Genomic DNA, 25,021 nt, shown 5'->3' on the forward strand with positions numbered 1-25,021 from the left:
GAGCAGAGATCATTTGAAGAGAAACGGTACAACATGAAACCGTTGTCTGTGAAGATTTGTCTGCAGCTGTAACTGCATCAGCGAGGACGAGCAGGTCGGACAGGAAGTCGCTCTGGTCGGAGTCGTGTTCTGATGTAAATAGAAATAGGGAAGTTAGAAATGCTTAACGACACCAAGCGTCCGTGAAACAGAGAGCGTGTTTCTCACAAGCTGCTACAGACAAACACTTTATTTCTGGGAGATGAACCTGAAACATTGAAGAGGTTTAGGAGTTTGACGTTTACCAAATTTGTAAAATACCAAGATGCTGATGTTGCTTTCTGAATCGTTCACTGCATTTTTCTTTAAATGCGAGAAGACATTTAAAACACGTTTGGCACAGTCAACCTGCCTGATGAGTTTATTTCTGCTGCGCCTGTGATGATCCAGTACCGAGAGTCTGTCGGTGCTGTTGTTTTCTGGTTCAGGTAAATGAATATGAGAGGAAGTGAGATTAATAAACGACAGCCAGACAAACAACTTCCCCAAACGATGAAAGGACTCTTATAGTGTCAGATGATAAAATAATCAAATCACACAGAGACATATTCAAAAATGACCAGATCAGGCTCCACGGGTCAGGTTTTAGAATGTTTTCCCACAGGTTTAACAAAACTGGAGGGGAATAAAGTTCAAGCAGCAAAAGTCAGCGAATTAATGTGGATGAAGACGATACGGGTCAGTGTTTTTTGCAATGCATTCAATAATGGCAGTCAGTCACCAGACATCAGTCAGTGTCAGAATCATAGCAACATACATGACAGCAGCCTGATGAACTTTGATTTGCTCAACTTTTGAGTAAATTAATCTCCTTTTAGATGCTGACTTACATCCAGCCTGTTCCATCAGTGCTAGTGTTTAGGACACTAGGAAGCAGACAGGTAGCTTCAGATAAACCAGAGTTGATCTGTTCATTTAATAGCTGGAATCAGACTGGGCAAACCTTCCTTAACCCTATTACTTATTTACTTCAGATCCTTGGATATTGTAGTTGCTAATCAGAATCTATGAAGCAACAAACGTCTGGATTCTTAAAAATTAAATTAAACCCCTTGAAAGGAATCCGCTGAAGTGTCTTCACTTTAAAAGAGGTTAGCACCAAACGCATCCTGCCTGGATGAAGCTTCTTGTTTCAGGCTTTACTTACTCACAACCCAGGAGAATTACCTCACACCTTCTTTTGTTACTGGGTTCAATTAGCCTGCTGTTTTTAGCAATAACGATGAAGCGCATGGACAAAGCTGCAGTGTTATTTTCTGACCCGTCAGCCTGTTGACACCATCAGGGAACATGAGTCCAGTTTAACAGGCAAACAACGGCTGATGGTAAACAAGCCATGTGTCACACACAGCTCATCACTGCAGGTCAACGTTCCACATATACTTACAGCTGCGACAAACCTGTAAACGTACGTTCACCATAAAGGATGAAGGATGTGTGCGTGGAGCACATGTTGCTTCTCTCTCGTAGCATTTGTTGTTATTTCTTTTAATGCTCTGATCATGTGTATGTCATCGAGCAGCTGGATCCACAATGCTAAGATTACTTAGATTAAGTTACCTAAACCTACCTCAAAACAGGATAAAAGACCTCAAACACAAACTGGTGTCAAGCAGCCCAACATTCAATCTCCATATGTGGCGTAGAGCAGGTAGAAAGCCTTTTATTACACTTTCGACTGTAAAAATAAAACACTTTTCAAAAAAAAAAAACAAAAAAAACAATAGTTACAGGCCCACTATTACACTGAGCAATGAAAGTAGGCTTCAAAACAGAAAAGATGTGACCAAGGTAAAACTTGGCCTGTTCACTAGATTCCAGATTGTTTTGGTGTCAGACACTAATCAGTCAGATTTGAAAGGATGCACAGAACCAAAGCATTGGTCTATTAACAATAAAAAAAACTAAAAACTGATTTTGATACTGTCAAAAATTCAAGACTTTTACAGGTTTTCAATAAAATTAAAACCTGTTATCAACAAACCCATACTCTGCATCGTTTTGGTATCTCAGCTGAAACTGATATGACTTTTTAATCCTAAATGGGTCTGAGCTCTGCAAAACATCACAACACAAAGCTTAACCTGTTGGACGATCTACTCAAAATTTAGACCGGCTCACCTGCAGAGCAAGCTAATATGATAGAGTCAGGATGAGGCTATGTGAGGCCTGTTAGTGTTCACAAATGGTCAGCAAAGATTAAACCCAGTCCTGAGGCTAAGAAAGTCAAGAATCGATGGTGGGGTTTAGTATCGTTTATCTTCTGGCAGCGTGGCCACCATCACCTCTTTACTCCCAAAGTCCCAGAAGGCAGTCATGTGGAAGGCCATGTTGGAGATAACCACCAGGTATTCACAGAGAGCAAACAGGGTGTAAACTGAAGGACAGGAAGCACAGACAGAGTCAAAGAGGATCACAGTGTCTGTCTAAAATAGCAGCAGAGGACTAATAGTGGTTAGAAGCAGATGAAGGACTGAATCAGGACTTTGAACAAAAAAAAATATAAAAAAAACACAACTGAGCTGGTTTCAGATCAGCAGCAATCAAGACCTAAGTAATAACAGCTTTAAAAACAAAAAGCAAACAGTAAATCTTCTGTTCAGATGCATCAGACACAGTAGAAGTGCTTGATGCATGGAATTCCTCTCTTTCACTTTCTACCAGGAACTGATCTCTAAAACAGACCTGACAGCGTGAGCAGGACAGATACTTACTTCCTGGTTCACAGTACTTGTTGTGGCGTCTGAAAAAGTAATAGGCAACAAGGCAACAGATACAGTTGAAGATGAACAGACGCATTTTCCAGCCACACGATGTCACTTCCTGAAAAAGAAACCAAATTTTGTGATATTAGTTACAGTGAACTCTGCACATGTCTTTAAAGTACACCAAGAAAACCCACATCAACCTTAAACCCAAACGTGTCTGTCAGAATGCAGCTGGAGCACCCCTGATCTCATGGATCATGGACCACCTCACCAACCGCCCCCAGTACGTCCACCTGCAGAACTGTGTGTGACACCGTGCTCTGCAGCACAGGAGCTCCACAGGGGACAGTCCTGTCTCCTTCCTCTTCACCCTGTGCACCTCAGACTTCAGGTACAACTCAGAGTCCTGTTCTCCAGAACGTCTCTGATGACTCTGCTATGGTAGGACGTATCCAGGGTGGTGATGTCACAGAGTACCAGGGAGTGGTGGACAGCCTTTTGGACATGTGGACTGAACCACCTCAAACTGAACATCAGTCAAACTAAGGAGCTGGTGATAGACTTTAGGAAATCTGGGAGTGCTGTCACCGCTCTCACTATTAAAAATGCAGCGGTGGAGGTGGTGACTGAGTACAAGTACCTGGGAGTGTACTTGGACCAGGTACAAACACCTGGGAGTGTACTAACTCCTCAGCTGTGAACAAGAAGGCTCAGAGCAGGATGTACTTCCTGAGGAGACTCAGGTCCTTTAACGTCTGCAGCTCCATGCTGAGGATGTTCTATGAGTCTGTGGGTCCAGTGTTTTAGGCTGTGGTCTGTGGAGCAGCAGCATGAATGTAGCAGACAGTAACAGACTGGACTAAGTGATCAGGAGGGCTGGTTCTGTTCTGGGGGTGGAGCTGGACCCCCTACATGCTGTAGCTGAGAGGAGGATGCTGGTCCAACTCCTCTCTATAGACAACACCTCCACCCCCACACAGTGTGTGGCTGGACAGAGGAGCACCTTCAGCCACAGCTGATCAGTATTAGGTTCTCCACAGAACACCAATGGAAATGTATGCGTTTATACACATATAACATGCCTGTTCCAATATATTATTCTGGATGTGATTAAGCTGGTCTGAGTTTTTCCATGTGCGGAGTTGGTATTAATAATGACATTAACGGATAATCTGACATCCTGAATGACAGAACCTGTGTGGACGACAGCTCCTGTCAGTGGGTTCCTCTTTGTTAACAGCCTGCTTGGTGTGTGTGGGGCACCACATGTTCTTGCTGCAGGTTTTGAAACAGGGAAGAACCAAAATAATGTTTAAGTTGGCAAGTTGGAATTTATTAGTGTTCCTGCCCGACTGGGGAATCTCACACCACAGGTCTGGGTCCAACACATCAGGTCCCTGCTCTGCTCATTTTAACAGCGTGTTTTTGAAGAAAAATATCATGAGCTGGATTTATCTTTTGCTTCTAAGCCTTCCAGCTATCCATGATCCCCCTCACTCACAGTTTTATTGACACAGTTGTGAGTTAGTCTGTACCAAACTTCTTTTGTAGCCCTGCGGTGCCATCTGCTGCCAGAGACTGTGCTACTTTAAACAATACAGAGCGTTGATGTGACGACTGGAACTGAGGTTATCTGCACACTTCCTAAGGTCCAATTTATGCTTATTGCTTATATAAAATGATAACATAGTAGATGCCGGAAACATCAGTCTGTTTACCTCTGGGTTCACATACGACCTTCTGATCACATGCCACAGTCTGCATGTGATGAGCATGTGCAGCAGTGAACTTGCTATGAACACGATGAAACCGTTTTTATGAACATCTGCAGAGAAAAACAACAACACTATTACTGTCTTCACAAAATGAACACAGCAGCACAGCAGATCTCATGTTTGCCATCATAAGGTTTACAGTAGGAGCTAAAAAGGATCATTCTGTTTATTATTTCATATTAGAGACAAGTCATTATTTGAAAATATGCAAACTGCTTGTGAAAATGTTGTATGACAATATTACATAAAATGTAATAAACGTGAGTAACATTTATATTGTTTGATCACTGTGTAAAAAATAAAACGATTCTCTAGGTTGAACCAAACTTAAGCCTTAAATGCTTTTGATGGTGTTTTACTCACTGTAGGTTTCAGTGGACGACACATAAGTGAGCAGCAGCAGGCCAGTGTTCTCAGCGAGGCTGCACAGAAGAGCCAGGCCACTCAGCATCAGCTCCAGCAGCCTCCTGGCGAAGCGGCCGCGGTAGAAGTTGAAATAGGCCACGGCCACCAGGTATCGCGGCGCTGAGTGCAGGCCGATGCAGCAACGCCAGATGTACCGCTCCGGCACGCGGCTAATGGCAGCGCTAATGGAGGGGAGGTAGTTCGATACCTGGGTCAAAACATACACAACCTTCAGACCGTCAGACGTTCAGGTTGATCCAGTAAATGTCATGTTAAAAGATAAACTCAACAAACAAAACTTCTGCTCCTAGTTCTATGTAGGCTGCCATAATAATATATCTTCTCTATTAATATCTTTATATAGGAAACTAAACTAGTGCTAGCAGAAATCTAGAATGACTTTATCTGCTTCACTTCGTCAAATACTGTATAATAATTGTATGTATAATTTCCTACCTGGCAGTGTGTGTATGTTGCATCTGTAAAGTGGTACATGAGTGAAATGGAAAGGCAGGCGATGAGCCCAGTCAGAGGCAGCAGAACCGTCCCCACGGCGAAGCTGGTGAATGGGAGCCGGAACAGAGGCCGGTCCCGGTCCCGGTCCAGGCTGTTGTACGGCCCCTGGAGCATCCTGGATTGGTCACTGAGAATGACAGGAAACCGATAAAAGGACCAGGACGCTTCCAGAGCACCAGTGCTAAGCTGTGTAACTGTTAACACGTATCCAATTTCACTCAGCACTTGCCTGATGAATCTGAGTTTGAATATATTATTGATTATATATAAATTATATAGAGTAATTCATTTTATTAACAAAATGCTTCTATACCACATACTAATGGCAACATAATAATATTTATGTTGTGACGTTGTTACATGTTTGATGTTTTGTAAAACGTTATACTACTGAACAGCACAAAAGTATTGTAAAAGTAAGTAAAGTAAGATTTTCAGTTTTTACTAGTGTAGAAGAATTTTCCAAAACTCGGTTTGAGGTTTTCACAGGACGCAAGGTCTGTAAAATTCACTTTAAGGCCTCGCTCTGTCTACAACCAGGTAAGAACCATGACTGTGTCCGTATGGCGCGGTCCGGACCAACGGTGGGATCCGGTGCCTTCACACAGATTGAACCGAGCAGCACTCACCTCTACAGTCCGGACCGACACCACCGGCTCAGCTGCTCCTCGGTCATTTCACCACTTTAGATTGTTTACAGCTACTCCTGTTCAGGTGTAATAATTAGCTAACGTTAGCCTCCTAATTCACTCGATTTTATCATGAATGCGCTTTAAACAGTTGAAACCGCTTGTTAGATTTTCCTTTACACTTGTCTGAACCGATTTAATGTAGCAGACACGGTTTATATTTGGTTTCTTCTACAGGGATCCGCCACTGCATTATAGAGCGTTACGACACTTTACGGCATCAAGTTGGCCAACGACAGCAACGATTCTATTTCCGGTAAAGACAACCTTCAAAATAACAATCTCTTTATAAAAAATTACAGACGCTGACGTAGCCGCTGCTGGGCTGTTGCCACTTTACAGGTGTTATTTCCGTTTTGCGTCACTTGCATAAACTAATGAGGAAACATTAGCATTAACATTAAACATTAACAGGTTAAACATCTGATGGCTTGGACGCCACGGTTTAACAGGCAGATTGATTATCTGCACATTCATTCAACCAACTGATATTTTTATTCAGAAGGCACAGTATCTTTTAATTTTAATTTAATTTAAGGTGAGTGAGTGAGTACTGCGTCATTGAATACTGACACCTGCTGGACTTTAAAAATCCCTACAGGCAACATAGCTGACACTGATTTGATGACCTAATATGTACAATAATATAATTTAAGCCATTGTATTTTATATAGTATTATTTCATGTCTTCATTTAAATTAAAAATAATATTTTTAGATACAGTCGATAAAATTAACATTAATTAACAATGTAAGTGAACATGTGAATAAGGATTTTAACAAATAAAATGTTACGCTTTTTTCTCACATAACTTCTCCAGTTGCAGAAAAGACCTGTTCACATGGCATGAATGAGGCTGGAGTGCAGAGAAATTGTTGTAAGGACAGCTGAAAGAGGTATGGATGGATTGTCTTTTGGTTGTCCCAGTATCTCATAGGATGCTGGTACCTGGTGATACTGCCCTCTGCAAAGTATCTCTGCACCTCCTGGATGGAATCAGCGGTGGTACTTTTAGTCTGCCTGCCCACTTCAATGACGAGATCTTGCCAAAGGTTATCTAAAAAACAACAAATTGGCATTTTAGAACATGATTTCTAAACAACAAGAAACAAATAATGCTGAATAACATGCCTGAAGTGGGTTCAGACAGCTGCTGTAAAGACCGTTCCGGTCTTGGAGGAACTGCGGAACCAGAGTGATTTAAATCACTTTTTGGCAACGTAAAACAAGTATCTTACTGGTTGTACTGGTGTCAGACAGGTACAGACAGCTGTCAAGTTAATTTGAATTTGTTAATATTAACAAGGAGAGCTCCACTGACTTAAAATGAGGCAGAAATAGGCTTCTTGTCAAAAGATATTGGCATAAATCCCTTTTTGGCAACGGGAAAACAGCATTTTACTGGTTGTACTGGTCTCAGACAGGTACCGACAGGGTTTAAGTGAGCTGGATGCTCACTAAATGTGTAATATGAACGGGAAGAGCTCCACTGACTTAAAATGAGGCAGAAATAAGATTCTTGTTAAAAATGCCAGTTCCTGTTGCTCACAGCTTTACTTAGCATGTCCAACTCTGGGTTACTACTACTACTACTACTACTAGTACTACTACTACTACTACTAATAATAATAATAATAATAATAATAATAGCTGAACATTATTGATCCCACATTGGGGAAATGACTCTCTGCATTTATACCCATCCCCTGAGGGTAGAAGTGGGCATTGTGCTCCTCACCACACAACGCCTTTGGACTACACCCATTGCCTCTATTTCCCTCTGAGTTTAAGCAGCAATCACGTCAATTTCCCACACCTGAGCCTTTCCCTCTGCTCCCTTCAAATATTCCTCCAGCCCATCAGTCTGTGCCGGGTCATCGTCATTCCATGCTGCTCATTGCTACGGACTCCCTATTTTCTGAAAGGTTTCTGGACATCTTTGCTTTTTGTTACCTTTAGTCATGTCAGGTTCAGGTTCATGCTCATGTTAGTCACGCGTTGCTCAGCTTGTAAGACGTGCATTCTCGTATGCTTAGCCATGTTGTGTTGGCCTTGTTCAGCCAAGAATTTCCCCATCATGGAGTTAATAAAGTCTTATGTTATCTTACCTTATCTTAAAAGTGGGAAAGATTTCCATGAGCACGACCAGTAGCTGATGATGTGTCTCCTGGACAGTGTTCCCTATCTCTAAATGTCTGTTGTGAACTTAAAACTGGGTGGTGATCACCAGGTTTGGTGGGTGAGGCTACAGCTCGCCCCCATCCCTAAATGTATGTGTATGTACTTAGGTATGAGGGATCCTGGAGCTTGCCTCCCCTTCCAAAGCTCCAGACTAGCTCTGCTACCTATTCCACTATCCCCCGCGACCCCCTCACCCCCACCCAGCGAGGAACAGCTAAGCAAGACTTAGGGGACATGGTACTACTGCCTGGGGCACCACAAGCTGCACAGTCAGAACCACCCTCCCTCCACCCTCACTTGCACATCCACTCACTCAAGCATGCTCACGTTTACCCCCAGTGGTCTTCCACTCAAACCAATACACATATTGTGCAGCTGTGCAGGGAGGCCCCACTCCAGCCCATGGCCCAATGAAGACTACAACCCATGTAGCCCACCTCCCACCAACCCCACCATGACCCTCGGCCACAGGCCCGAGCAGCAACCACAGAGTTTTGGACCACTAGTGCAGGCAGCGTGTCGCCCCAGCAGGGGCAGCGTCCCAGGGGGGCGCAACCCACCACTGGCAGCTATCCCTGCCCCTGAACGAGCCACCAGGTCACGCTCCTCCTGGACGTGACAGACCTCTGACCTCAGAGAATAAAACACATGAAGCATAGACGATTTGTCTCCTCCAGGAATGAGACTGGTCTTTAGTCCACTTCAGAGACTGTGACGCTAGGACACAGATATAAACAGTCATTACCACAGTTTAGAAATACTCTAAATGACAACAAAGGTAAAATAACTAGTTATGTAGAATATTGAAGAACAAAGCATCTGTTTTTTACCCTTCATCCCAACCAAGCATTAGAGTTAATGTTCACGTGTGCAACAAGCTTTGTTGCACTGTGTTAACACGTGAACATTAACTCTGGTTGACTCTAACCCTAATTCTCTGTGGAAACAGACATACTACCACAACTAATTCTCTTTTGCTAATCCATGCTCTGGGGATCACGACCATCAATATAATAGGTTTGACTGATGTTATCAATATAGTTCTGCACACTCACTTTTCCTCCTGCAGCTTTTCTCTTTGTGGTCTGGAAGCCGTTTGATCTTAATATTTGTCATCTCGATCAATATTGTCTTTAGTTTTCTGTGTAAATATGTGAGAATGAGACGAAGGAGGAGCTGAAGTGAAACACACACACTAAAATGTTTCACGCTTCTTTTTCTAGTTTCATATAAAAAGGAAAAAATCCTTCAGTTGTACCATACAATTAGTAGATCAACATGAGTGTTAACATTTAGTTACTATGAAGACATGTATTTAGGCAGCAGCTTCCACCGGACGATTCATTATAAACAGAATAGAATATTCAGCTTGGCTGAGATAAACGTTGACTAGCATTAAGATGTGTATGAACAATGAGCCATCTGTTTCTGTTACAAAGTCCCTTTGTTTCCACCCGTCAGTGTAAACGCGCTTGGTTCATCGTCCTTGCACTGAGATGTTTCGTTTCTCTTTTCATTATGTTTTTCTCATGTGCTGAACCTTTACTGAGCTGCAGGAAGCGTCAAGGCTTGTGTTCTCCTTTTTTGTGTTGTGTCACTGTAAATACTGAAAACCAAGCAGAAATATAATCACTGTGTAATGACCTGTGTGCAGGGTAAGATGAGGGAAATTAGCAAGAATTAGAGATTCATCAGACAGTTGTGTGTTTTTATGACTGGACCCAGTTTTTCTTTTTTTCAAACATGTTTGTACCATTGAAAGTTCTGCCAACAAACAACCTGGATCTGCTTTATTGTGGCATTCACATAACTCAGCTTGTCTTTAAATGTCATTTATAAAACAGAGGAGTCGTGTGTCTGAAAGTTGAATCTGCCACAGTCCAAACACAGTAAACATTCAGAATATGAGACACAAAAACACTGTGTGTCTCTGACTTTGCTTGGCGCCGCCCCCAAACGCTCACAGAGTAACACTGTCATGGTCATCTAACTGGATAATGAGCTCACACTCAGGATGGCTGTTGCCTCGCCTCGTCGCTTGCCTCCGCAGACCCTCGACATGGTCATCTTCATTCTGTCAGGTGAGTAACAAGCGTCTGACATCCCAAAAACATCTGACATTCAATTCAATTTAGTACAATTTTATTTATATAGCCCCAAATCACAACAAGCTTATCTCAAGGCACTTTACAATGTAAGTTTTAAGTCTTTACACAACTAAACTCAACAGATCCCACATACAGCAAGCCTTTAATTACAATTTACAGCAACAGTGGAGTGGAAAAATTCCCTCTCTAATGAGGAAGAAACCTCCAGCAGAACCAGGCTGGATGTGGGCGGCCACCTGCTTCGACCGGTTGGGGTGAGGAGAGAGAGAGAGAGAGAGACAGAGAGAGAGAGAGAGAGAGAGAGAGAGAGAGAGAGAAAAGCACAGCAACAACAGCCACAACAGAGCACAGGCAGGATGGTTGGACCAGAGACTGGACTGGACACAGACAGGATTGTTGGACCAGGGATTGGGCGCAGGCTGGTTAGACCAGAGACTGGACACAGACAGGATGGTTGGACCAGAGACTGGACACAGGCAGGATGGTTGGACCAGAGACTGGACTGAACACAGGCAGGATGGGTGGACCAGAGATGGCAGAAGGGTTGGACCAGGGACTGGACACAGGCAGGATGGTTGAACCAGGGACTGCCTATCACAGACACATAGCTCTGAGTCTGACGATATCTGTAGGTGAGGACAGAGTGGGATACAGAGAGAGAGAGAGATATTAATAATAATAATAATAATAATAATAATAATAATAATAATAATAATAATAATAATAATAATAATAATAATAATAATAATAATAATAATAATAATAATAATAATACATTTTTAAAGCACCTTTCCAAACTCTTTGAGGGACACTGTACAGTCTAAAACCAACAGTTTAAACTAACAAATACAATAACAAAGAATAAAAGAAAAAAACAATACAAGGTAGCACACAGTGATTCATAGAGAAAATGTCATTTTAAAGAGGTGAGTTTTGAGATTAGATTTACAGACAGAGAGAGATTTGATGTTTCTAATGTCTGGTAGGAGGGAGCAACTGAAGGCTCTGCTCCCCACGGTCGAACAGAGGGAACAGAAAGCTGAATGGAAATTGAGGATCTAATGAGGTGGGAGGGGGTGACAACATGTAGAGGATCTGCCAGATATGAAGGGCTGAGTCCATGGATGGCCTTAAATTGAAACAAAAAATGTTGTAATCAATTCTGTATCTAACTGGGAGCCAGTGGAGTTGCTGTAACAAAGGTGAGATGTGGTGGAAAGAGGGAGTCTTGGTAATAATACGTGCAGCTGTGTTTTGAACAAGTCTATTCGCGAGGTAACGAGACTGTGGACCAGAATGGAACAAGAGTGGACAGTGAGAGAAGGACGAAGGAGATTTATATATATTTTATATATTGCGAAGGTGAAAATACGCTGATTGAAATCGACATATTACTAATATGAGATTGGGAGGATGGAAAGACTGCAGAGCTATCAATGGCCGTAGAGAAGCTTTAGAGAGGATGCTTTTGGTACCAAAAAAAAGCAGGTCAGTTTTGTTTGTACTAAACCATGATTTAATCTCAGATTAACAGTTTGTGAGGGAGGGAGGAAGGTGGAAGGATGGAGGTGGGCTTGCTGGCCAGGTAGACCTGGGTGTCGTCAGCAAAACAGTGAAACTGGATACTGAATTTTCAGGAAACATTACCGGGGGCCCGAGGACAGAGACCTGGGGGACCCCGAACGTGACAGGTAAGGACAGAGAACAAAAAGGTTTGAGCTGAATGAATTGGGAACGACCTGAAAGGTAGGATTGAAACCAAAAGAGGGGAGTGTGAATGATATCAATTGAAGATATCCTGTCAGGAAGGATGGGGTGGGATATGGTCTCAAAGGCCGCACTCAGGTCAACCAGTATGAGAATGGACAGCAAACCAGAATGAGCTATAAGAAGGAGGTTGTTGGAAATTTTATTGAGAGCTGATTCTGTACTATGCCCAGGATGAAAACCAGACTGGAAAGGTTCTTAGAGACAGTTAAATGTTAGGTGGGGATGAAGCAGGGCAGCAACAATTAAGTCTCCCAGCAGTCTATCTGTCAGGATGGGCATGTTTACTTCCTGTTTGAACTTTTTATTCTGAAGGGCTCACTTCTTCTTGTGTAGTTGCACAATTTTTTACATCATGGCAGTAAATTTGTGCAATATTTGTGCAAAACTGTGCAATATGTTGATTATATTTATGACTGAATACCCACTCTGATCACTGTATTGTGCGAACTAAACCCAGTTTCACTGATCTGTTCTGTATTTTTACTTACTTACTGCTATATTTTTCTTGTCCTGTATCATAATCGAAAATAGCCCTAATCAAAATAGTCCCCCCAATGTTGGACTATTAAAGGGTTTCTTATTCTTATTCTTATCATAATTTTAACTTATGTTTCAGTTTCTTTGTGATTTTGCTTCTTGACGTTATGCTCCTTTGCTTTTTGTCGTTCCTGTGTCTCCTTTGGTCATTCAGCATCTCTGTTGTCACGTGTCTTCATTGTTTAGCATCTTTGCTCCATCTGTGGTTGGTCAGGACAGAATAGAAAGATTAACAAATAATGAAATAATAATTACAGTAACATGAGCTGATTTAAGATCTCCTGATCCATAATACAAAACCACCATCATAGTAATCACACCAAGAAACACAGAAGAAAAGGACAGGAAGCAGCATTAACCAGGCCGTGTGAAGAACAGCAAACGGGTTCAGCTCAACCTGCTGGAACCAAGACCAAAACCTCGGCTCATGCTCTGACTCTGGTTGGGCTTTGTGTCGTCAGGTGAACATAATGTAATTGTGTGTCTGTGTTGCAGCTGCACAGCTGGCGTCAGTTTGCTCCTTTAAAGTGCCGGAGGGAGGAGTGGCCTCTCTGTCCTGCCAATACTCCGTCAAGCGCTTTGGTCTCAGTCGGGTCTGCTGGGGCCGCGGCTGCGGAACCTTCTGGTGCAGCAACATCCTGGTCCAGACCGACCAGAACGGCGTCATCTCCAAGGTCTTACTTAACCTTAAACAGTGTCACTCTGACCACGGCATGCTAAATGTTACTGACCAGCACCTGATCACTGACACTCTTCTGCTCAGGTGGCAGATCGGTACCGGCTGACCGGGGACATCATGGACGGACAGGTGGATCTGGACATCCTGGGCGTAAAGTGGACGGACAGCGGGCCGTACTGCTGCCGGGTGGATGTGGACGGGCTCTTTAATGACAAGAAGGTGATCATGAACCTGCGGGTGGTCAAAGGTAAGTCCAACTCTCAGCTTGTTACAAAGGTTTGAATTGGCCTCAACCACACATTCATTTTCATTTTCAGTTCCAGTCACCATTTCTCCTCCAACAACAACAACAACAATCCCAACAACAACAGCAGCAGCAGGCCAAGCCACAGAGATGCCGACCTCCACAGGTGAGACGCCACCTGTGTCAGATCAGTCCAACTGGGAAAGACTAAGGCAGGAAAATGATGAAAATCAAGTAGCAGTCATGATAGAACACATTCTGACGCTCAGACTGAAACTTAACTGAGCTCAGACTCATCGTTGTTCTGCAGCAAAGGTGTTGCTAACAGTTGGTCTGTCTGCGCAGTGAACTGGAGAATCCTGCTGTCGTCCCAGTTGGACCTTCTCAGGAGGAACTCCACTCTGCTGCGCTCCGACATCTTCACTGTGAGTAAACCTGGCTGATGACCAAGGCTGTGGTTGTCTTGTGTTGATGAGTGTGGTGCCCCCTTCTTTTCTGCATCAGGTGGAGGACTCTGTCCCGTCTCTGTCCCTTCAGGTCAACGTCCCCGTTCTCTCACTCTCCCTCAGCGTCTTGTTCATCTTGGTGGCGGTTTTCCTCCTTATGGCCTTCAAGCGTATGTCCCCATGTCTTGCCCTGCATCTGTCTGTAGTTTGGCCCAGTGACAGTAAAATCGGTTGCTGACAAATGTTCATGAGATGTGTTGTTTCCTTCTCCAGGTGGAATCCACAGACAAGCTTTAAAGACCGACTGGTGAGTCCCCCACTTGTCTTTTTCCTCAAACCAGACCCTGACCACAGGTCATATGGTTTTGTTTGTGTGAAGACACCTCTATCTGTAAATCATTAAATAAAACTCTCCTCCTCCTCCTCTCTCCTGGTAGCTGGTGTTCAGTCTAATACTCCTTGTTGACTTTTGCCTCCTCTAGTTTCTCCTCTGAAGAACCTCCTCACATCATCTACGAGATCCGGATGAGGAGACCAGTCCAGGAGAACATCTACACTCTGGACTAAAACAATTTAAACCTGGACCTGAAGTGTTAGAGGAATGGCAATAGAGCCGTCGTCTGTCTCTGAGTAGATTGTCTACTGCTGCAGTTGGTGTCAATTTTCTACTGTAAACAAGAAAATGTGAATTAAAGTCAAACAAATACTAAATACATATGATGCATTAAAGGAATACTCTACCAACTGTCAAATGGCGGTTGACCAAAATCATGTGTGGTGAGTGAGCTCTGCTGCTCACTCGAGACGTGGAACGCCGTGCAAAAAACAACCAAAAAAAAGATGGCTTGCTCGCAGATAGTGAGTTTATTCAGTCCAAAAGTATAGTGCAGAAAAGAATCAGGTGCAGTATTTACAGTTGCTCCAAAAACCCCGCGGGTGCAACAGACAAAATAAAAGAAAAACAGAATGATAAGGACAACTATGGATGTGGAAGTCAACCTGAAACCTGTCAACCTGTTCTCTTCGTCAACACTCTCTCACCAACCAACTCGCTCTCCGTCCAGTCCACTCTCCCCCACAAGGGAGTTTGGCCACTCTTCTTAAAGGCCTGGCCCCGCCCCCTTCAACTGGGTGGAACCATTCTCCAGAACGTTCTGGAAACTAAACATTTATAATCCCAATATTCACCTTTAAACAAGTATAAATCAATCACCCATATTCCCACAATAATTCTCAGATTCATAACACAAGAATACCCCACAAATAATGACTAGGACCAAATAATAACAAACAAAAGTGGTTTCGTCGGACCCGCGCCTCGCGCCGAGGCGACACTGCAATGACGTCAAAAGAGAGCGTCGCCCAGCTGTCCGGTTTTGCCGGCGCGACGTGGGAGTCCGACTACTCCCGACACGTAAGTACTGACACAAGAAACCAAAACCAACAAAAGTGACAAGTGTATGTGGTTAGTCTAACGGCGTAACAAGATGTAATGGTGGTGAAATGTCCAAATGGCCGCACGATTGCGTGTGCACCCGCTCTCTGCGGCCAATCAGCTGGTGCGTGTGTGTGTGTTTGTGTGTGCGCACAGTCCGGGGCTGCTCAGTGGGAAACAAACCGGCGGTTTGTCACACCACCTTCCCCCTCTCCTAGCAGAGTGCCTGTCGGGTTCCTTGACAGGTAGTCTGCTACCACATTCAGGCGTCCAGGTCTGTGCCGAATTTTAAAGTTGAACGGCTGCAACGACAGGTACCATCTCATGACCCTGGCATTGTGGTCCTTTGTGGAATGCAGCCAAGTCAACGCTCTGTGGTCCGTTTCAAGGTCGAATGTCCTTCCTAAGAGGTAGTACCTCAAGCTTTCCAAGGCCCACTTGATGGCCAGGCACTCCTTCTCTACCGCTGAATAGCGGGTCTCTCTCTGTAATAGCTTGCGACTGAGGTAAGCTATCGGTTTTTCTTCTCCCTTGGGCCCCTGGACCAACACGGCTCCTAGACCCACCGCTGACGCGTCTACTTGGACCAGGAAACCTTGGGAGAAGTCCGGGCTCTGCAACACTGGCCGGGAGCACATCTTCTCCTTCAGGGCCCTAAATGCTGCCTCGCAGTTCTCAGTCCACCGAATGGGGTTTGGTACCCTCTTACCCAGCAGATCCGTTAGGGGTGCTGCTATGGAGGCGAAGTCCGGGATGAACCTCCGGTACCATCCCACCAGGCCCAGAAATGACCTCACCTCCTTCTTGGTCTTCGGCCTTGAGCTCTGGCAGATGGATTCCACCTTATTGACCTGGGGTCGTAGCTGTCCATTGCCCAGATGGTACCCCAGGTATTGTGCCTCCTGTTTTGCCCATTCGCATTTCCCCATGTTTAGGGTCAGGCCAGCCTCAGCAATCTTCTGCAGCACTTGTTGCAGGTGGGACAGATGCTCCTCCCATGAGCTACTGTGGACGACAACGTCGTCCAGATAGGCAGCGGCCCACTCCTCACATCCTTGTAGGACCCTGTCCATCAGCCTCTGGAACGTGGCTGGGGCCCCGTGCAGCCCAAACGGTAGGACCGTGAATTGGTAAAGGCCCGCCGGAGTCCTGAAAGCTGTGTAAGGCCTCAATGCTGTATCCAAGGGAACCTGCCAGTAGCCCTTGCAGAGGTCCAAGGTAGTTATAAATTTTGCCCTTCCCACTCTTTCCAAGAGGTCATCTACCCGTGGCATCGGGTAGGCGTCGAACTGGGATTGGGCGTTGAGCTTCCGAAAGTCGATGCAGACATGGATAGACCCGTCTTTCTTCGGGACAATCACCACTGGGCTGCACCACTTGCTTGTAGATGGCTCAATCACTCCCAGCTCCTTCATCATCCTAATTTCTTCCTTCAATGGAGCCACCAAACGTTCCGGTACCCGATACGGCTTCTGCCTGGACGGCGTGTTATCTGTGAGGTGGATGGCATGGTGGATCAGCGCTGTTTGCCCCGGCCCCTGACGAAGCAACGCTGGAAACTGGTCTAATAGACCCTGCAACTCCTGGCGCTTGATGTCGTCTAGGTGATTCAAATCCAACACAGACATCTTTCTTTCCGCACCTTCCACACCGTCCTCTTCCTCTTCAACCGTCACCTTCCGTACCAGCATGGCTGACGCAGGTTTCTTCTCCGGTGACTCCTTCCACTCCTTCAAAAGATTGACATGATATGTCTGCTTTGCCTTTCCCTTGTCTGGGTGATGGACCTCGTATGTTACTGGCCCCATCTTGCGTACCACGGTATATGGGCCTTGCCATTTTGCCAGAAGTTTGCTCGTTGAGGTAGGTAGCAAAAGTAGCACTCTCTGGCATGGTTGGTATTGCCGTAGTCGTGCATGCTGATCATACCACCGCTTCTGGTATCGTTGTGTTGCCTGCAGGTTCTCCCTTGCCTGGTCTCTGTACTGCTCGAGTCGCTCCCTCATCTCCAGTACATATTGCACGATGCCTCTCTCCTCTGGCTTGGCTGTCGTACCCTCTTCCCAGCTTTTCCTCAGCAGATCCAGCGGTCCCCGTACCTGCCAACCATAGAGAAGCTCGAATGGTGAGAACCCGGTGGATGCTTGGGGGACTTCTCGGTAAGCGAAGAGGACAAATGGCAGCCATTTGTCCCAGTCTTTTCCAGTATCCACCACAAATTTCCGTAGCATGTTTTTCAGTGTCTGGTTGAACCTTTCTACTAGTCCGTCTGTCTGTGGATGGTATGGGGTTGTCTTGATGGCAGTGATGCCCAGTTGCCGGTACAACTGCCCCATCAGCCGCGATGTAAAGTTGGTGCCTTGGTCTGTCAGGATCTCTTCAGGTATTCCCACTCGGGAGAAAAGTTGTACCAGGGCACGGACGATGTTTGGTGAAGTTGCTGTGCGCAGTGGAAAAGCTTCCGGATATCTTGTTGCGTAATCACTGATGACCAGGATGTAGCGATGTCCCGCACTGCTTTTCTCCAGCGGTCCCACAATGTCAATGGCGATCCGCCTAAAGGGCTCAGAGAGCACAGGGAGAGGGTGCAATGGGGCCCTGTGCTGCCGCGGCACAGCACTGGTCTTCTGACAGGTTGGGCAAGAGTTGCAGTAGGTGCGAACATCAGCATACAATGTTGGCCAATGAAACCGAGAGCTAACACGTGCAAATGTTTTCTGTTGGCCCAGGTGACCAGCCCACGGGACAGAGTGTGCTAGGTGTAAGACGAGTGGGCGGCAGCTAGCCGGGACAACAAGGCGAGATTTATCCCCAGCTTGTACATACAAAATGTCATTCTTAACCACACATTTTTCTTCACACAGGTTAGAGGGTTGATCAGACATCGCTTTTTCAAACATAGCTTTTAACGTCACATCCCCTTTCTGTAGCTCCGCTATATTTTCTGGTTCTTGCCAACCAATACCCTCCGGGTGCTTTGCAGCAACCTCCGAGGTTGGTGTGCCCAGGTACTTCTCCAGACGTTTCAGTCTGCGCGATTTTTTTGGGCCTCTGTCTCCACCCTGCAACAGACTTTCATCCATGTCTGGTAGAGGTTGGAGTCCTGCCCTGGCTTGTGCCCGCGTAAAGGCCGGACATGACAGATGACCTGGTAACACAGAGTCAACATTTCCCGTGCTCCTCTCGGTGCTTTGTAATAAGTCACACAACACTGGCAAATCTCGGCCCAAAATCATGTCTGTCGGTAGACTAGCCACTACAGCCACCATTAGCAGGTATGTCTGCCCTTGTACTTCTAATAGTACTTCGGCCTGCGGATACCGCTTCACATCCCCGTGGACACACTGCACCCCAACTGTATTCACATAGTCTACATTTGACCCAAAACCTGATTTGACCATTGATAATGCACTCCCCGTGTCCAATAAAGCCTGTAGGCAGCATCCATTCACAGTCACATGACATGCTGAGAGACTCTCACGGCCCCTGCGCAGCTCGACATCCCCTTCTCTTGGGACATAGCAGTACCCCGACAGTTTAGCTTTGCGCGCTGGACACACAGATGCTTTATGCCCTGTCTGCTGACAGTAAAAGCACACCAGTTCTTTGGGCCTTCCTCCTGGCGGATTCCAGCCTGGTGTAGAGTCTGTTGGCATTGCACCTCTCCGTTCCACCCCCGGGTGGGTGCGCCCAGTACCTGATGGTGGTTGAGTGCAAAGAGTCCCGCGATGAGCGTTCAGGTACTGTTGAGCCAGTTTCGCTGCCGCCACTCCTGCCGTTGGCTCATGCTCGCGAACCCAGGTGCGTGTCTCAACCGAAGAACCCTTAGGAGCTGCTCCAGGATTATGGCCTCACCAATCTCCTCCTTGGAGTGTTCCCTCGGTCGAACCCAACGCTCGTACAGGTTCTTCAGGCGGTGGTAGGTCTCCGTCGGCGATTCCCCTGCCGGAACTGTGGCTGACCGGAACCTCTGTCGGTACGTCTCAGGTGAAATGTCGTACTTCTCAAGTAAAGCCTTCTTCAGCTCATCGTACACCTTTGCCTGCTCCTCGTCCATCGCCAGGTAAGCCTCCAATGCTCGTCCTGTTAGCAGTGGAACTAGCCGACAACTCCACTCCTCCTCAGGCCACCTCCAGGTCCTGGCTAGGCGCTCAAACCGTCGAAGGTAGTTCTCGATGTCATCGCCAGGTTGGAGAGATGGCATCGTTGGCTCCATCCGCTGGGGCGGCCCTCTCAGCACTGGCACACCTGGGGAGTCTCTGTGGTAGCCCGCTCTGCGCGGACTAGCTACCCTCGAAGCAGCTGGCGTTGGCAACTCCAAACGTGGACTCTCTCCATCTGAGTCCGGCCTAGCTGCCTCCACAATGGACTCCCGTAGGCCCCGGAGCTCCAGCAGAAACCGCTCTTCTCTGCGCTGCTGTGCGTTCAAGAAGTGTTGCATCAAAGAGACCATTCCCTCCTCAGGTTTGGCACCGGGAATCACCGACGCTGCACTCCCGTCTGACTTCCAGTCCTCATCATCCTGCATCACAGCTGTCACCTTCCCCTGCGACCGCAGCCTAGGTCCAGGTTTTCTGCCTTTCGGTGCTGTCTTGCGTGTAGCCATCCCACTTCTGACACCAACTGTGGTGAGTGAGCTCTGCTGCTCACTCGAGACGTGGAACGCCGTGCAAAAAACAACCAAAAAAAAGATGGCTTGCTCGCAGATAGTGAGTTTATTCAGTCCAAAAGTATAGTGCAGAAAAGAATCAGGTGCAGTATTTACAGTTGCTCCAAAAACCCCGCGGGTGCAACAGACAAAATAAAAGAAAAACAGAATGATAAGGACAACTATGGATGTGGAAGTCAACCTGAAACCTGTCAACCTGTTCTCTTCGTCAACACTCTCTCACCAACCAACTCGCTCTCCGTCCAGTCCACTCTCCCCCACAAGGGAGTTTGGCCACTCTTCTTAAAGGCCTGGCCCCGCCCCCTTCAACTGGGTGGAACCATTCTCCAGAACGTTCTGGAAACTAAACATTTATAATCCCAATATTCACCTTTAAACAAGTATAAATCAATCACCCATATTCCCACAATAATTCTCAGATTCATAACACAAGAATACCCCACAAATAATGACTAGGACCAAATAATAACAAACAAAAGTGGTTTCGTCGGACCCGCGCCTCGCGCCGAGGCGACACTGCAATGACGTCAAAAGAGAGCGTCGCCCAGCTGTCCGGTTTTGCCGGCGCGACGTGGGAGTCCGACTACTCCCGACACGTAAGTACTGACACAAGAAACCAAAACCAACAAAAGTGACAAGTGTATGTGGTTAGTCTAACGGCGTAACAAGATGTAATGGTGGTGAAATGTCCAAATGGCCGCACGATTGCGTGTGCACCCGCTCTCTGCGGCCAATCAGCTGGTGCGTGTGTGTGTGTTTGTGTGTGCGCACAGTCCGGGGCTGCTCAGTGGGAAACAAACCGGCGGTTTGTCACACCACCTTCCCCCTCTCCTAGCAGAGTGCCTGTCGGGTTCCTTGACAGGTAGTCTGCTACCACATTCAGGCGTCCAGGTCTGTGCCGAATTTTAAAGTTGAACGGCTGCAACGACAGGTACCATCTCATGACCCTGGCATTGTGGTCCTTTGTGGAATGCAGCCAAGTCAACGCTCTGTGGTCCGTTTCAAGGTCGAATGTCCTTCCTAAGAGGTAGTACCTCAAGCTTTCCAAGGCCCACTTGATGGCCAGGCACTCCTTCTCTACCGCTGAATAGCGGGTCTCTCTCTGTAATAGCTTGCGACTGAGGTAAGCTATCGGTTTTTCTTCTCCCTTGGGCCCCTGGACCAACACGGCTCCTAGACCCACCGCTGACGCGTCTACTTGGACCAGGAAACCTTGGGAGAAGTCCGGGCTCTGCAACACTGGCCGGGAGCACATCTTCTCCTTCAGGGCCCTAAATGCTGCCTCGCAGTTCTCAGTCCACCGAATGGGGTTTGGTACCCTCTTACCCAGCAGATCCGTTAGGGGTGCTGCTATGGAGGCGAAGTCCGGGATGAACCTCCGGTACCATCCCACCAGGCCCAGAAATGACCTCACCTCCTTCTTGGTCTTCGGCCTTGAGCTCTGGCAGATGGATTCCACCTTATTGACCTGGGGTCGTAGCTGTCCATTGCCCAGATGGTACCCCAGGTATTGTGCCTCCTGTTTTGCCCATTCGCATTTCCCCATGTTTAGGGTCAGGCCAGCCTCAGCAATCTTCTGCAGCACTTGTTGCAGGTGGGACAGATGCTCCTCCCATGAGCTACTGTGGACGACAACGTCGTCCAGATAGGCAGCGGCCCACTCCTCACATCCTTGTAGGACCCTGTCCATCAGCCTCTGGAACGTGGCTGGGGCCCCGTGCAGCCCAAACGGTAGGACCGTGAATTGGTAAAGGCCCGCCGGAGTCCTGAAAGCTGTGTAAGGCCTCAATGCTGTATCCAAGGGAACCTGCCAGTAGCCCTTGCAGAGGTCCAAGGTAGTTATAAATTTTGCCCTTCCCACTCTTTCCAAGAGGTCATCTACCCGTGGCATCGGGTAGGCGTCGAACTGGGATTGGGCGTTGAGCTTCCGAAAGTCGATGCAGACATGGATAGACCCGTCTTTCTTCGGGACAATCACCACTGGGCTGCACCACTTGCTTGTAGATGGCTCAATCACTCCCAGCTCCTTCATCATCCTAATTTCTTCCTTCAATGGAGCCACCAAACGTTCCGGTACCCGATACGGCTTCTGCCTGGACGGCGTGTTATCTGTGAGGTGGATGGCATGGTGGATCAGCGCTGTTTGCCCCGGCCCCTGACGAAGCAACGCTGGAAACTGGTCTAATAGACCCTGCAACTCCTGGCGCTTGATGTCGTCTAGGTGATTCAAATCCAACACAGACATCTTTCTTTCCGCACCTTCCACACCGTCCTCTTCCTCTTCAACCGTCACCTTCCGTACCAGCATGGCTGACGCAGGTTTCTTCTCCGGTGACTCCTTCCACTCCTTCAAAAGATTGACATGATATGTCTGCTTTGCCTTTCCCTTGTCTGGGTGATGGACCTCGTATGTTACTGGCCCCATCTTGCGTACCACGGTATATGGGCCTTGCCATTTTGCCAGAAGTTTGCTCGTTGAGGTAGGTAGCAAAAGTAGCACTCTCTGGCATGGTTGGTATTGCCGTAGTCGTGCATGCTGATCATACCACCGCTTCTGGTATCGTTGTGTTGCCTGCAGGTTCTCCCTTGCCTGGTCTCTGTACTGCTCGAGTCGCTCCCTCATCTCCAGTACATATTGCACGATGCCTCTCTCCTCTGGCTTGGCTGTCGTACCCTCTTCCCAGCTTTTCCTCAGCAGATCCAGCGGTCCCCGTACCTGCCAACCATAGAGAAGCTCGAATGGTGAGAACCCGGTGGATGCTTGGGGGACTTCTCGGTAAGCGAAGAGGACAAATGGCAGCCATTTGTCCCAGTCTTTTCCAGTATCCACCACAAATTTCCGTAGCATGTTTTTCAGTGTCTGGTTGAACCTTTCTACTAGTCCGTCTGTCTGTGGATGGTATGGGGTTGTCTTGATGGCAGTGATGCCCAGTTGCCGGTACAACTGCCCCATCAGCCGCGATGTAAAGTTGGTGCCTTGGTCTGTCAGGATCTCTTCAGGTATTCCCACTCGGGAGAAAAGTTGTACCAGGGCACGGACGATGTTTGGTGAAGTTGCTGTGCGCAGTGGAAAAGCTTCCGGATATCTTGTTGCGTAATCACTGATGACCAGGATGTAGCGATGTCCCGCACTGCTTTTCTCCAGCGGTCCCACAATGTCAATGGCGATCCGCCTAAAGGGCTCAGAGAGCACAGGGAGAGGGTGCAATGGGGCCCTGTGCTGCCGCGGCACAGCACTGGTCTTCTGACAGGTTGGGCAAGAGTTGCAGTAGGTGCGAACATCAGCATACAATGTTGGCCAATGAAACCGAGAGCTAACACGTGCAAATGTTTTCTGTTGGCCCAGGTGACCAGCCCACGGGACAGAGTGTGCTAGGTGTAAGACGAGTGGGCGGCAGCTAGCCGGGACAACAAGGCGAGATTTATCCCCAGCTTGTACATACAAAATGTCATTCTTAACCACACATTTTTCTTCACACAGGTTAGAGGGTTGATCAGACATCGCTTTTTCAAACATAGCTTTTAACGTCACATCCCCTTTCTGTAGCTCCGCTATATTTTCTGGTTCTTGCCAACCAATACCCTCCGGGTGCTTTGCAGCAACCTCCGAGGTTGGTGTGCCCAGGTACTTCTCCAGACGTTTCAGTCTGCGCGATTTTTTTGGGCCTCTGTCTCCACCCTGCAACAGACTTTCATCCATGTCTGGTAGAGGTTGGAGTCCTGCCCTGGCTTGTGCCCGCGTAAAGGCCGGACATGACAGATGACCTGGTAACACAGAGTCAACATTTCCCGTGCTCCTCTCGGTGCTTTGTAATAAGTCACACAACACTGGCAAATCTCGGCCCAAAATCATGTCTGTCGGTAGACTAGCCACTACAGCCACCATTAGCAGGTATGTCTGCCCTTGTACTTCTAATAGTACTTCGGCCTGCGGATACCGCTTCACATCCCCGTGGACACACTGCACCCCAACTGTATTCACATAGTCTACATTTGACCCAAAACCTGATTTGACCATTGATAATGCACTCCCCGTGTCCAATAAAGCCTGTAGGCAGCATCCATTCACAGTCACATGACATGCTGAGAGACTCTCACGGCCCCTGCGCAGCTCGACATCCCCTTCTCTTGGGACATAGCAGTACCCCGACAGTTTAGCTTTGCGCGCTGGACACACAGATGCTTTATGCCCTGTCTGCTGACAGTAAAAGCACACCAGTTCTTTGGGCCTTCCTCCTGGCGGATTCCAGCCTGGTGTAGAGTCTGTTGGCATTGCACCTCTCCGTTCCACCCCCGGGTGGGTGCGCCCAGTACCTGATGGTGGTTGAGTGCAAAGAGTCCCGCGATGAGCGTTCAGGTACTGTTGAGCCAGTTTCGCTGCCGCCACTCCTGCCGTTGGCTCATGCTCGCGAACCCAGGTGCGTGTCTCAACCGAAGAACCCTTAGGAGCTGCTCCAGGATTATGGCCTCACCAATCTCCTCCTTGGAGTGTTCCCTCGGTCGAACCCAACGCTCGTACAGGTTCTTCAGGCGGTGGTAGGTCTCCGTCGGCGATTCCCCTGCCGGAACTGTGGCTGACCGGAACCTCTGTCGGTACGTCTCAGGTGAAATGTCGTACTTCTCAAGTAAAGCCTTCTTCAGCTCATCGTACACCTTTGCCTGCTCCTCGTCCATCGCCAGGTAAGCCTCCAATGCTCGTCCTGTTAGCAGTGGAACTAGCCGACAACTCCACTCCTCCTCAGGCCACCTCCAGGTCCTGGCTAGGCGCTCAAACCGTCGAAGGTAGTTCTCGATGTCATCGCCAGGTTGGAGAGATGGCA

At 47.3% G+C, this 25,021-nt stretch overlaps 2 protein-coding genes across 10 annotated transcripts; one reads left to right on the forward strand and one right to left on the reverse strand.

Annotated features, from left to right (window-relative positions):
• Positions 1 to 211: 211 nt before the first annotated feature.
• On the reverse strand, positions 212 to 6,213 carry pgap2 (post-GPI attachment to proteins 2). Its single transcript, XM_029173275.3, has 6 exons — positions 6,073 to 6,213; positions 5,384 to 5,570; positions 4,886 to 5,135; positions 4,466 to 4,572; positions 2,754 to 2,862; positions 212 to 2,416 (listed from the first exon to the last, which is right to left on the reverse strand). Exons 2-6 carry the CDS (start codon positions 5,555 to 5,557, stop codon positions 2,286 to 2,288), a joined length of 771 nt encoding a protein of 256 aa, XP_029029108.1. The 5' UTR covers positions 5,558 to 5,570; positions 6,073 to 6,213; the 3' UTR covers positions 212 to 2,285.
• A 39-nt stretch (positions 6,214 to 6,252) lies between these two features.
• Positions 6,253 to 14,812, forward strand: timd4 (T cell immunoglobulin and mucin domain containing 4). Of its 9 annotated transcripts, XM_029173271.3 has the most exons (10): positions 6,457 to 6,474; positions 6,547 to 6,670; positions 6,953 to 7,028; positions 13,224 to 13,402; positions 13,492 to 13,654; positions 13,725 to 13,817; positions 13,997 to 14,076; positions 14,156 to 14,267; positions 14,371 to 14,404; positions 14,580 to 14,812. In XM_029173271.3, exons 3-10 carry the CDS (start codon positions 6,983 to 6,985, stop codon positions 14,662 to 14,664), a joined length of 792 nt encoding a protein of 263 aa, XP_029029104.1. In that variant the 5' UTR covers positions 6,457 to 6,474; positions 6,547 to 6,670; positions 6,953 to 6,982; the 3' UTR covers positions 14,665 to 14,812. The 9 variants fall into 9 exon arrangements, with proteins under 9 accessions (XP_029029105.1, XP_029029106.1, XP_029029104.1 ...); XM_029173272.3 differs by lacking the exons at positions 6,457 to 6,474; positions 6,547 to 6,670 and adding an exon at positions 6,253 to 6,388; XM_029173273.3 differs by lacking the exon at positions 6,547 to 6,670 and having other exon boundaries at positions 6,437 to 6,474.
• The last annotated feature ends 10,209 nt before the right edge of the window (positions 14,813 to 25,021 follow it).

The sequence above is a fragment of the Betta splendens genome, chromosome 14, assembly GCF_900634795.4.
Source record: "Betta splendens chromosome 14, fBetSpl5.4, whole genome shotgun sequence".
Lineage (NCBI taxonomy): Eukaryota > Metazoa > Chordata > Actinopteri > Anabantiformes > Osphronemidae > Betta > Betta splendens.

Coding starts and splice junctions, on each gene's coding strand:
- pgap2 (XM_029173275.3), bottom strand. CDS start 5,557: ATGCTCCAGGGGCCGTACAACAGCCTGGACCGGGACCGGGACCGGCCT. Junction 5,136..5,383: donor CAACATACACACACTGCCAG/GTAGGAAATTAT, acceptor GTTTTGACCCAG/GTATCGAACTACCTCCCCTC. Junction 2,863..4,465: donor GGTCGTATGTGAACCCAGAG/GTAAACAGACTG, acceptor TTTCTTTTTCAG/GAAGTGACATCGTGTGGCTG.
- timd4 (XM_029173265.3), top strand. CDS start 10,903: ATGGTTGGACCAGAGACTGGACTGAACACAGGCAGGATGGGTGGACCA. Junction 11,054..12,058: donor GAGTCTGACGATATCTGTAG/GTGAGGACAGAG, acceptor CTGAATTTTCAG/GAAACATTACCGGGGGCCCG. Junction 13,403..13,491: donor AGAACGGCGTCATCTCCAAG/GTCTTACTTAAC, acceptor TCTTCTGCTCAG/GTGGCAGATCGGTACCGGCT.